The sequence below is a fragment of the Suillus paluster genome (genome assembly GCF_016628075.1).
Source record: "Suillus paluster strain FC165 chromosome Unknown EDB91scaffold_4, whole genome shotgun sequence".
Classification (NCBI taxonomy): Eukaryota; Fungi; Basidiomycota; class Agaricomycetes; order Boletales; family Suillaceae; genus Suillus; species Suillus paluster.
The window spans coordinates 406,782-419,225 of NW_024537564.1; the positions used below are offsets into that span (position 1 = coordinate 406,782).

Sequence of the window (12,444 nt, forward strand, 5' to 3'; positions counted from 1 at the left end):
TATTCCCCCCCGTATGTGGTGGTTGTGAATTTTGGGTCGGTGAAGGAGGAGGAACATAGTCTTCATCGCATATCAAGTCATCGTCGATATTGCTGGGAGCATCTGCTGCAGCATGACGCTGAAAATGAGTGCATGAGACCTCAAATGTGGCTAGAAAATCAATTGAGCGTACCAAGTCACCCCACGCGAAAGGAACATCAACACGAGGCGGCGATGTATGACCTGCCCGAACAGGCCACCAGGTTGAGAGGCGGTTTAGGCGTGCTGTAAACGTGACAAGAGCGGTAGTCAAAGATTGGCCTGGTTGGGTGGTGGTCAGCGGTGGCATAGGTCGAGACTGAAAAAAGGTCAGTCAAAAAGCCATTGCAGCAGTCGATACTCACGTTCTGGCGGGGATCTGTGTGTGAAGGCCCCTGAGCCATGACCTGCGCCGAGAGAAAGAGATTGCGAGGTAGGGGCAATGTCGCAGGAAACTGGAAGGGGATGATCAAATCAGCTGTGAAGGAAACAGGTACAAAAGACATACATCTAGAAAATCACGGGGCTGATCAACGCTCGTGCGAGAAGGAAGGAGGTTGCGGAGGTAGCGAAAGAATGCATGTTGCTGTAGGTCTCTTGTAGGAGGAGGTCTAGGAGGGCGAGATATGACACGCGGTAACACTGGGTTACGGCGCACGGCACGACGAGTTGCGTCGAACTGCGATAATGGCATTGATGGAGTGGTGTAGTAAAAGAATAGGGACACGCACATTGAGTCCATCGGGAATTTTGGATACACTTGTCTGCAAGAGAATGTTCTAAGCGCACACCCAAACAGATATATGGGAGGCAATGCATACACTGGGCTTTTCTTGTGCTGTGGGCCGGATTCTAGCAAGGATGTCGAGTGGAATGTCATATATGTAGATCTTGGTATCATCCCAGGTGGTGTAAGCCAGTTGATGTGAATTGGGTGAGTAGATAAGCATTTCGGGATACTGGACGTCAAATGAGGCGAGTAGCTGGCGAGACTGGAAGGCCCAGAGCTTGATGGTGTGGTCGGCGGCAGTGCTAGCGAGGAGAGCACAATCAAATGAAAGTGCTAGATCGGTGATCCAATGGGTGTGCTCTTTGAAGGGAGCTCCGACAATCTCCAGTGTCGACGCATCGAACTCATAGATCGTATCGGGCTCATGCCAGTGAGGAAGGTTGTCATCCAAATTCTTGAAGCTAAACGCAGCTACGATGGTTTTGTCTTGTGTTGTCCAGAACACTGGCCGGTGTGTCATAGTGCCGACGTAAGAGGAATTCCCAACCGAGACAACTAGTTTCTGTGTTTGGACGTCCCACACGTCAAGGCACATCGCTCCATGTGACATGACTGCGAGCTTCTTCGAGTCTCGCGAGAATCGAACTGTGCCCAGGAAATAATCCATCTTGAATGGACCACCCACGAGTTTGCCCGTATCCAAACTCCATATCCGCGTTGTACTGCCTATCCTGCCATCCAATGTGTAGGGATCCGAGTCATTCGACCAATCCGCGAGCAGCGTGCTGTCCGGGGAGATATCGATCCTCCGTGACTTTGAGTGAGATTGAAATATTCTCACGATGCCTGTCTCAACATCACAGACTTTGACCTTCCCTCCCTCGGTATCGTTACCTCTACCGGCAGTAACAACCCATCGACCATCCCTTGATACCTCCAACATATCTACTCTTTGCTCACAAACATCCCGCACCTCCTCAATTTCCTTTCCCTCCTGCAAATCCCATCTCCGAATGGTCTTGTCCTGACTTCCGCTGATCATTTGCTTGCCGTCGGGAAAGTAGGAGATGGATACAAATTGGGGGTATTGGTGTTGCTCGCCATCGTTGCCATTGAATCGTTCATGACCCTCCAAAGTCATGACTGGTGTCAGAATCGATTTATTTGCTGCTACAACGGGCTGCATCGAGCCGGAAGCCATGGCCCACCAGCGATGATGGAAGGTCTCCCAGTTATTTGGATGTGTTCTAAGGGTCGGTGGTGCGCTCTCCTCGTATGCTGTACGCCTGACCTTGAGTTATTGTCAAGCTTAACTCGTTCAAGAGATTCTGCACGTTGCCTGCTGAAGCAGATTGTCAGTTCAAATCCGTACACGATGCTCAGATGGAGTTTCAACTTACCAGGAGACCAGCAAGAAAGTAGAGCGATCGCTGGATGACATTGCACAGCAAGTCTCTTTTATTCCCCACCCTGCCTCCCCATTCCAAGCTGATTAGTCACGTCATTCCTGTGTACGAGCGCCCCAACTCAGCCACTAACAAGCGCCAGTTCCAACGGCGCTATCTTCTCTTCCACTGGAACCCAGAATCATAGGAGGAAGAACTCGAGCATCCATTCATCTCTGACACTTCCCCCGGCAGATTTACCATCCCTTGTACCCGGCGATGGGGAACAAATAGCCAAAGTTGATAAGATGACCTTTTCTGTTACCTCACTCTCTCCCGCTGTTTCTCCTGCGTCTACTGGTCATGAACGCAATGCATCTCAATCTCGGTCTGCTCCTGTATCTCCTATGCTCAACATATTCGCACCTGCTCCTGTTGTTCCGGTCGAACTTTCCTTCATACAATTATCTGCTTCTCCTGAACCCATCGCCCACGCTACTCTCACGCCTGCGATTCACGAGATTCGCCAAGTTCCTAACACTGTTTCCGCCCCCACCCCACATTCCTCCACCCCACGTGTAGTCAGCACACTACTAATGTCCAAGCACAACATTGTTGCATCCAGCGGACAAGCTTCAATTACTTCCATGCCGCTGACATTATCGGAACCCACTCGGGACAATAGTAGTCCAACAAAGTCTGTTCTGCCATCGGAGTGGAGCGTCGAAGAAGTCATTGACTGGCTGAAGTTCAAGGGCTTTGGCCAGGACGTCTGCGATAAGTTCACAGGTACATTTCTTCCTTTCCCATTGTGCAACTAGAACTAACGTTGTACCCCCCATAGAACAAGAGATTACTGGCAATGTCCTGCTCGAACTCGACCTTAACCTCCTGAAGGCCGAAATCGGGATCGTCGCATTTGGAAAGCGTATGCGGATTGCCAACGCTATCGCCGAACTACGACATTCTCCATCGATCATCTTCCCTGACGCCCAGTCGCCCCAATATGCCCAGTCCTTAAAGCACTCTCATTCTTACTCCTACTCACATTCGCGTTCTGGCTCGACGCATCAGTCGCTGAACAGCCCCATGTTCGCGACCACCATGAGTTCAGCTGTCACTGCGCCGAACTCAACACCGATAGTTCAGCTGCAGACATGAGGTACTTTATAGAAAGAGTGTCTAGTCTGTCGAGCGCTGGTTTCAGTATCAACACAGGCTCGACGGAAAATAATGTGGGACTTGGCCTCGGGGTTCCAGCAAATGGTAACGAACACAAAGTTGGTGTTTCGTCTTCTACTGTTGGTTCTATCACTTACCCATTGTTTAGTGTACTGGGTCAGGTCACCTTTTCCCTTCGCCTAGTGATGGTGCTCTAAACAAACGTTCTCAAGACGATGTGCACCAGCTCGTAGAGTCGCCAGACGATGATCGCGGCGCACTGAGTGAAATGATTTCATATCTTCTTTTCGTGTGTAGCATTAGTTGAACCTTGTCTACAGGGAGAAAATGGAAGCTCTGTGGCTAAGCAACGCCGGCGCCCCTTTGGTCGCTCCATGGAGTAATCATCTACCGCGAAGGAGAAGGGCGAGACTTCTTCCAACAATAATTCTACCACTGCGCTACCGACTCCTTCGTCCTTAGCGGTGGCATCACCCAGATCGCAGAACCGGGACCTGCTGGCCGACTCCAGCATTACGAGCAAGCATAATCGGAACAAACGAGACAGACTCAGTGCAACGAAAGGAACGGAGCGGCATAGTTTGTTCGGAGGCACCTTTACTACTTCCCTAGGGAAGTCCAGGAAGCCTCCGCCGAGGATTACCGCGTACGCGCTGTGCTTTTGTATCGTTTTGATGCATGTTGCTCAGGAGGTGAAAATTAAGGGGCTACATCAATATTGTCGGATACAAGGTCATCGCGGATGAGAATGTCGATCCGTGACGTTATGGCTTCAGAATACTTAGTACACGATACGGATAAGACACATTTTTTCAGCTCTGACGAGCAAATTGTGGTACACGAGTGGATGAAAGCCATCATGAAGGTCACCATTAGCAGAGACTATTCGAGTATTCCCACCATCTCTCTAACAGTCACCCAAGCGATGAACCCTGCCCCTCGACCGCCGTCCCCTTCCACTCGTGATGCGATACAAAAGGCTTAGCGCCGCGAGAATCCAAATCAATTGTCTTCTCGTGATGCTCCTGATGGGTATACTATCGCCAGATGCCAGTGATGCACGAGATAGCGAACGGACATGTCTCGATTCGTTTTTTACTCAGCAACCCGTGTCAGGCCAGTCCGACGACGAGCCGCTGAGTCCAAAGCAGCATCTATGACGAACGAAGCTCCTCCCCGCCCCACCAGAGAGGCACGTCGACAGGGGTCTCCGGCAACTACCGTGGTATGATCACTATCTTTTCGTCACCGTGTGATACTGTCTCACCAATCCTATACAGCAGCTGGACCCATCTGACGCGGGTCTGATTGAATGGGCTAATTCACACTTACCAGCGGCGTTGCAAAATTTCGATCCCACTGGACGTCTTTATAGCGGTCTTGCGCTTCTTCGCCTCGCGGAAACAGTTGTAGGGAAATCACTGTCACCACCCGTGCCAGATTCAGCGTTCCCGTCTGGCCCCAAAGACGACAAGTTGGACTATTCCGCCTATTTGACTTCCTCCTCAACAACGACGTAAAAATGGGTAGCGTGAGCATCAACGACGTCCGACAAGGGAAACGCGATAAGATATTACAGCTTTTCAAAGCACTCAAGGCATGGGAGGACAGGCGGATGGAAATATTGAGATCCATTGGTGCGGGAACAGTCCAGGCTGGTTCATTCATGGCCCCCGATATAAACACTTGGAAGAAGTGATTTCATTTGGGCTGTGTATCATTCGAGATCGCGGACTCGATCTTCAACATTCATTTGCGCTACATGTATCATGATAACCGTCGTTTGGGTTTGGGTTGATACCCCTCGAATATCATATTTACACGAACAACTACATTATATGATACAGACCAATCAACTTTCCAAGTGTATGATGAGGAGTGCGGTACGTATAAGTCGTCAATCAGCATAGCGGCTATGTAGGTCAGAGTTTAACAGATTTAGATGCATTTAGTTCAGATGGAACCATGTTGATACGTACAGCTGATGCGACTAGTCGATGTCGCGTAACATTCCATACCTTTGAAGTCAAACATAATAATTATAAGCTGCCGAAGCAAATATAGAGCTTCAAGGGCCAGAATCTTACTTCACAACGAGTTGAGAGTGCCCGGCTACCAAAGGTAAGTGTTATGTTCACAATGTGCAACTTGTCGCCCCTTTTCAGTAGAAAGCAATTAGTGTGCTATCTGAACGTACGCCAATGCTGGTGAATGATAGACGATATTTAGAGACTGTGATACGCCGAATACACCACGGCCACTTGTCGAGGCTCCAAGGACGTAAATGGACAATGTCGAGCAGCTGCATATCCGTATTAGTCCCAGCCAAAAATGAGTAGAAGAAACATGCATGTCAATCATCATCGCCAAACAACCACCGTGCAGGGTTCCAGCAAAATTAAGCATGTCTGAGAGCATCCCATGTGTCAATGAGCACAGCGAATGAGAAATAAAAGGCATCTTCGTCCACAGTCGCCTCGAAGACGACACGTCATTCGAGTTTCTCGGGCTCCTCTGCCTTTGGCAATACAGATACCTCTGTTAGTTGCAGCCGTGATGTGAACTCGGCTTCGAAACCTCTGAAGGGCTTGCCAGTCAGCCGCGAGACGTGGCTCGTCTTCATCGATTGCAAAGAGCTGAGCAATGCATGTTTTACCGCCGAAGAAGCATTCCCTTCCACTTGGGAGGTGTCGATAATACTATCGCTTTCTGGCTTCATCTGGGGGACAAGGCCAAGTCACAGGTTTTTTGTCAATTTTATCTGGTGACAATGTACTTCAAGCGAGTATGAATGTCAAAATCCTATAGTGTCATGTATATCAGCTAAATGTTTACTCGAGATCAGGGCAAGCTGCTTCGTCCGCGGGAACCTTGTCCACCAGTCCTCGGAGCATCCAGTAGCAGTAACTTGTGTCGACACACAGGTGGTAAATCAAGGGCAGTGCTTTCGTCTGACAGAAGAGGTAAGGTTTCGAGTTAGTTTACATGTCACTAATACAAAGATGCGAGGGATGTATCGATGGAATCTGCTACATGTCAATCTCAATAGAACAACATACGACGAGCGATAAAAGGCAAAGACAAAAATTTACGACACCAGTTCAGAAGCAGCCACACAACCGACCACTTCCATGCTCTCCAGTGTTATTCCCCCCTGTATGCAGTGGTTGTGAATTTTGGGTCGGTGAAGGAGGAACATAGTCTTCATCACGTATCAAGTCATCGTCAATATGGCTGGGAGCACCTGCTGCAGCATGGCGCTGAAAATGAGTGGATGAGACTTCGAATGCGGCTAGACAATCAATTGAGCGTACCAAGTCACCCCACGCGAAAGGAACATCGACATTAGGCGGCGATGTATGACCTGCACGAACGGGCCACCAGGTTGATAGGTGGTTTAAGCGTGCTGTGAAGGTGACAAGAGCGGTAGTCAAGGATTGGCCCGGTTGGGCGGTGGACAGCGGTGGCATAGATCGAGACTGAACAAAGGTAAGTCAAAAAGCCATTACAGCAGTCGATACTCACGTTCTGGCAGGGATTTGTCTGTGAAGGCCCCTGAGCCATGACCTGCGCCGAGGGAGAGAGATTGCGAGGTAGGGGAAATGTTGCAGGAAACTGGAAGAGGATGATTAAATCAGCTGCAAAGGAAACAGGTACAAAAGATATACATCTAGAAAATCACGGGGCTGATCAACATTCGTGCGAGAAGGAAGGAGGTTGCGGAAGTAGCGAAAGAATCCATGTTGTTGTAGGTCCCTTGCAGGAGGAGGTCTGGGAGGGCGAGATATGACACGCGGTATCGCTGGGTTACGGCGCACGGCACGACGTGTTGCGTCGAACTGCGATAATGGCATTGATGGAGTGGTGTAGTAAAAGAATAAGGACACGCACGTCGAGTAGATCGGGAATTTTGGATGCACTTGTCTGCAAGAGAATGTTGTAAGCACACAGCCGGACAGATATATGGGAGGCAATGCATACACTAGGCTTTTCTTGTGCTGTGGGCCGAATTCTAGCAAGGATGTCGAGTGGAATGTCATATATGTAGATCTTGGTATCACCCCAGGAGGTGTAAGCCAGTTGGTGTGAATTGGGTGAGTAAATAAAACGTTCGGGACACTGGATGACAAAGGAGGCGAGTAGCTGGCGAGACTGGAAGGCCCAGAGCTTGATGGTGTTGTCCTGGGCAGTGCTAGCGAGGAGAGCACAATCAAATGAAAGTGCTAGACCACTGACGGGATAGGTGTGCCCTTTGAAGGGAGCTCCGACAATCTCCAGTGTCGACGCATCAAACTCATTGATCGTATTGGGCTCATGCAAGATGTCCGCGTTGAAGCTAAACGCAGCTACGATGGTTTTGTCTTGCGTTGTCCAGAACACTGGCGGACATGTCCCAAGGACGCCGGAATTCCCAACCGAGACAACTAGTTTCTGTGTTTGGACGTCCCACACATCAAGGCGCGTCGCTGCATTTGACATGACCGCGAGCTTCTTCGAGTCTCGCGAGAATCGAACTGAGCCCAGGCCATAATCATTCTTGAATGGACCAGCCACGAGTTTGCCCGTGTCCAAACTCCATATCCGCGTTGCACTGCTTCTAATATCATCCAATGTGTAGTGATCCGACCCGTCCGCGACCAGCGTGCTGTCCGGGGAGATATCAATGAAATGGATCCACCATGACTTTGAGTGAGCTTGAAATATTCTCACGATGCCTGTCTCAACCTCACAGACTTTGAGCTTCCCTCCCTCGGTATAGTTACCTCCATCAACAGTGACAACCCATCGACCATCCCTAGATACCTCCACTATATCTACACTCTGCTCACAAACATCCCGCACCTCCTCAATCTCCTTTCCCTCCTGCAAATCCCATTGCCGAATGGTCTTGTCCAGAGCTCCGCTGATCATTTGTTTGCCATCCGGAAAGTAGGAGATGGTTCCAATTTCGCGGCATAGGCCTCGCTCGCCATTCCAGTCGTAAGTGAATCGTTCATGACCCTCCAAAGTCATGACCGGTGTCAGAATCGATTTATTTGCTGCCACAACGGGCTGCATCGAGCCGGAAGCCATGGCCCACCAGCGATGATGGAAGGTTTCCCAGTTATTTGGATGTGTTCGAAGGGTCGGTGTGCGCTCCCCTCGTATGCTGTATGCTTGACGTTGAGTGATTTTCAAGCTTGACTCGTTCCAGAGATTCTGCACGTTGTCTGCTGAAGCAGATTGTCAGTTTAAATCCGCACACGATGCTCAGATGGGGTTTCAACTTACCAGGAAGCCAGCAAGAAAGTAGAGCGATCGCTGGATTGCATTGCACAGCAAGTCCTTTTTATTCCCCACCCTGCCTCCACATTCCCAGCTTATTAGTCACGTCATTCCTGTGTAGGAGCGCCCCAACTCAGCTATCAACAAGCGTCAGTTCAGATGGCGCTATCTTCTCTTCCACTTGAGACAAGTCACTTGCTCGTACTCATCGAGGCTTCAGTTATGCAACGCGACTGCAGTTTCGCAGTCTCTCATCCGTCCGGGAGACACAGACACTTTGTGATCGAGGGCTGCCAGTGACATTGCATCCAACGGAAGACATAAGTTTTGTAGTTAGCCTACATGTAGTGGATATCCAGACAACATGTAATTCCAGGGATATGACAGCCTCTTATCGATAGTATAATGTATGCGATGGATGATAACAATACAGCACGAACCAATGAAGAGTGGAAACATCACATCGACTGGGAGGTGGCAAAATCACTGCGAGAATGTTTTTCTCGATTGTATTACCGCACCGACGGCGAAATCTGCAGCAGAGTAAAATCCAGTACTACAGCACGAAAGCTACCCATCCCTTATAAAGCACCCTTGGTTAAAGCTCAAATTTGATACGCAGGTAGAGCTCCGAAGCCTTCCTCATCTCTTCAACTGTCGAGGGAGGCGCGGGTTTCCCGTCCAAGTCATACACCTGCTCCGGATAGTACTCGAACGCTGCAGGGGGTTGTGGGACGCAGTGTGCTGGACGAACATTGTAATCGTTATATGAAAATGGGTCTCCTGGCTTCTTGGGAGGCTGAAGCAGTATGGCATTGGCAGACTCGATCGGAAACGTCGTAGTCGAAATAAGTTAAATGGTGTCAGGAAGAAACTGAATACCACAACGAGTCAGCACGTCATATTAATGCATAGCTAGAATATAACCTCGAAGCGGCTGTATTAGTCCTGGTATTCGGGACATCCTCTGATGCAGGCTATTACCGAACAGTTTAGCCCCACATCAAAATGTTCGACGGAGGTGAACTCACGAGGTGGTGCATCCCGACGTTGATCCAGCTCACCAAATCCTCTTGAGTGATGTTTTCACCGTCAAAGAATTTGTGGAAGTCGATAGGGGGAGCGCCTGGAAGGTTGAAATTCCACATGCTGCTGGAAGACGGCTCGTTGTCCTTGCGACGGGACACCGCCAAGTTATAACGCGCCCAGTTGGCATTCTTGAGCAGGCGTTTTGATCCTACGACGGTCTTGGAAGATCGCCTGTCAAGACAATAAAGGCATATTTAATCTGTGTTGCGTACATTATAAACCGGCGAGTAACCAGGATGGATTGCGTATCCTCTAGGAATTCCCCATTTGTTGGTTTCGTTAGTATTCACAATAGTATAGCCTCCTTGGAAGTTGGTGGGAAATTTCAGCAGGGCTTCGTCCTCGTTATCGATGTATTCACGGGTGATCCTTTGTTGGATCACCTCCTCACCCCAGTCATCATCGAACCATGGTTGGTTGGTGACTTCCTGGCTGAGAGTTGTTTTTAACAGCGAATTTTGTGTTCCTCCTACGTCAAGGTCGACCTGTAAAAGAGCTTATTCCATGAAGTACGTCATGATGCTGAAAAGTTCTAACCTTGAAGTTGATGACATGGTCGTGGAGGCTTCCCACTGGTCATGTATATGAGTATCACATATTGAAAGTATCGGGACACAGCGTACAAGTGGTGTTCCAGATTTTACTCCCGTAGGCTCCTTGCTCGTCATCCCAGAAACCTGATAACAGGTATCCAGATGCCGATACGCGAACCTCGATAGTTCCGTCGATATGGAAAATATATTCAAACTTGGGAAAAGCTCGATCATATATAGGATCACTATACCAAGCGTGGAACACCTACCACTTAGTAAAGCAAGGTTAATAGACGTCAAAACTTCGAAGTCGGAAGCATATCATGCTACTCACAGTAATCGTAGCTAAATGCAATATGTTGAGCGCACACGTTCCAGAGAACCTTCATATTATGCCACTTACTTTCCAACGGTGGCGATGCTCCTAATGACCAGTTGATATCCCTTCACCGCACCAAATTCACTGCGCTCAAAACCAAGATGTCTTGATATAGGACGTCCGCTGTCCTGCTCAAAGATACATATAGCCCGCTTCCTGGTCATCATCTCTGTCGCGGAAAAAGTTGTAGCTGGAAGATAAATCGCCTCATCTGGACAATCGTAACCTGGAAGAAGGTCGCGGACCGATTGCCCCATGCCAAAGTACGAGTCCAGTAGGGCGGTGCTCGACTTGTAAGGATCATTTCCGGCTGTGTTACACAAGTCAGATATATGCATTTCGGTCCAGAATCAGCGAAAATTCACTGTATTGTGCCAATGCCTCTTGAGGCTTGAGCTAATTTGGATGTTAGTCTAACAGACAAAGTAGCGCAGCGGATAATAGATGATTACCTCGTATATAATTCGCTCATCTCGGAAGCGAATATCCCACAAGTTTAATCCCATGTCGCGATCAAAACCTAGATAGAGTCCCCAGCCCATCCAACTGACGTATTGCAGATCATAATCAATCCTAAACCGCAACCCAGCAAAAGATACGGAACGAGGTCCGGGAAGATTATCGAGGTCACGTAAGGGACCGATACGTTCTCGTGTACTCCAAGAGAGGTCCTCTTCTTGCTCCGTCACTGGAGGCACGCGTTTGAGTGTACCATTATGGAACGCATCCATGAATGATTCTGCTGTATCGAATACTTGGTGATTGTAAACGATCTACGGACACTGGTTCAAACCGAGAACGTTCAAAAAAAACCGAAACAAGGTTTACCTTCAGCTGGTCCCATTTTGAAGGATCGGTACCGCTGACGTCGATATATTGCCAAAGATTCAGTGGGTGCAGCCAAAATCCAGGCGTGTCTCTTTGCCAGTTTAACCAGAAGCGCCTAAACGAACCGTCGAAACCGAATGGCCCACTGCCTCCAGCAACAATAGTATCGTTTGGTAAACCCCCCAGAAGTTCCTGAGAGCGTATAAGGAAGACCAAGTAAGGCAGACGATAAAAAAAACTGGCCTTGTACGCATCCATCAACGGAGCTGCTATCTTGGTATGAATTTCTGGCAGATTCCAGTCAAGGGCATCATATCCTCGTGCGTTATAGGGAAGAGTTTCGGTATGATAAATTTCCGTCAAATGCGTCATCTCTGTAGTCGGCGTGACAGGGAGTGGCCCGACGAGGTAATCTCTAATCACAGGTTCCATGGCCGCACCATGGTGAATCGTGACCCGAGCGAACCTTGAAGGTGCATCATGAGGATCCAAAGTTGAAAAGTACTTGAGAACGTCAGTCTTGGGAGGATAGTATGTCTGTATCATGTAGATTGAGTTATCAGACGGCCGAGCCGCATCTCCTCGCGTGAGGTTTAGGTTGATCTCGGGACTTAGGAGCCAATTTTGGATTTCCACCGTCTCATCAATGGTTAGAGAAGCCCATGGATTAATCGGAGCCGGCGGGCGAGCAGGAAGTGGAATATTGGATGCACAAATCTTAATGTCCTCATCGTAGCTGGGGCTATCCACATGTGCCTCGGACTCCCCGAAAACTAATTCGGAGCGTGAAGTAGGGGGTCTGACCTGGATAGCGGTCAGCGAAGCCAGTACAAGAATAACAATGAATGCGACGCCAAGACGATGAGAAGTGATCCTGTTCGGCGCTCGCCTTGGCTCATGCTTGGTTTCATCCAAGGAGACAGCCTTGAGCTGCTCGTATCTCTTGACCATGGTGGTGGACAAGATGAAGAGATAAGTACACGTGCGACTGAAATGACTGGAAACGACGCTAAACCATAAATACCTCAGTCCCAT

At 49.1% G+C, this 12,444-nt stretch overlaps 6 protein-coding genes across 6 annotated transcripts; 2 read left to right on the forward strand and 4 right to left on the reverse strand.

Annotated features, from left to right (window-relative positions):
• Window positions 1-2,780: 2,780 nt before the first annotated feature.
• Window positions 2,781-3,294, forward strand: EDB91DRAFT_1045012 (uncharacterized protein; the record flags this gene model as incomplete). Its single annotated transcript, XM_041313158.1, has 2 exons — window positions 2,781-2,922; window positions 2,978-3,294. 2 exons carry the CDS (start codon window positions 2,781-2,783, stop codon window positions 3,292-3,294), a joined length of 459 nt encoding a protein of 152 aa, XP_041182485.1.
• A 1,099-nt stretch (window positions 3,295-4,393) lies between these two features.
• Window positions 4,394-4,835, forward strand: EDB91DRAFT_1243172 (uncharacterized protein; the record flags this gene model as incomplete). Its single annotated transcript, XM_041322258.1, has 2 exons — window positions 4,394-4,540; window positions 4,596-4,835. 2 exons carry the CDS (start codon window positions 4,394-4,396, stop codon window positions 4,833-4,835), a joined length of 387 nt encoding a protein of 128 aa, XP_041182486.1.
• A 420-nt stretch (window positions 4,836-5,255) lies between these two features.
• Window positions 5,256-5,724, reverse strand: EDB91DRAFT_1195235 (uncharacterized protein; the record flags this gene model as incomplete). Its single annotated transcript, XM_041320578.1, has 3 exons — window positions 5,256-5,333; window positions 5,403-5,472; window positions 5,513-5,724. Coding segments are annotated over 3 exons (357 nt in total), but the record flags the coding sequence as incomplete, so codon positions are not given.
• An 82-nt stretch (window positions 5,725-5,806) lies between these two features.
• On the reverse strand, window positions 5,807-7,074 carry EDB91DRAFT_1333398 (uncharacterized protein; the record flags this gene model as incomplete). The annotated part of the gene is made up of 6 exons (XM_041325431.1): window positions 6,984-7,074; window positions 6,841-6,930; window positions 6,630-6,794; window positions 6,440-6,575; window positions 6,238-6,266; window positions 5,807-6,034 (listed from the first exon to the last, which is right to left on the reverse strand). The coding sequence occupies exons 2-6, from the start codon at window positions 6,877-6,879 to the stop codon at window positions 5,807-5,809; spliced, it is 597 nt and encodes a 198-aa protein (XP_041182488.1). The 5' UTR covers window positions 6,880-6,930; window positions 6,984-7,074.
• Window positions 6,735-8,834, reverse strand: EDB91DRAFT_514107 (uncharacterized protein). The gene is made up of 5 exons (XM_041327541.1): window positions 8,587-8,834; window positions 7,297-8,528; window positions 7,207-7,239; window positions 6,841-7,154; window positions 6,735-6,794 (listed from the first exon to the last, which is right to left on the reverse strand). The coding sequence occupies exons 2-4, from the start codon at window positions 8,386-8,388 to the stop codon at window positions 6,945-6,947; spliced, it is 1,335 nt and encodes a 444-aa protein (XP_041182489.1). The 5' UTR covers window positions 8,389-8,528; window positions 8,587-8,834; the 3' UTR covers window positions 6,735-6,794; window positions 6,841-6,944.
• On the reverse strand, window positions 8,713-12,360 carry EDB91DRAFT_1292691 (amine oxidase catalytic domain-containing protein; the record flags this gene model as incomplete). The annotated part of the gene is made up of 9 exons (XM_041324866.1): window positions 8,713-9,379; window positions 9,612-9,827; window positions 9,882-10,154; window positions 10,207-10,241; window positions 10,293-10,447; window positions 10,606-10,891; window positions 10,947-10,977; window positions 11,034-11,354; window positions 11,410-12,360. 9 exons carry the CDS (start codon window positions 12,358-12,360, stop codon window positions 9,179-9,181), a joined length of 2,469 nt encoding a protein of 822 aa, XP_041182490.1. The 3' UTR covers window positions 8,713-9,178.
• Between the last annotated feature and the right edge of the window lie 84 nt (window positions 12,361-12,444).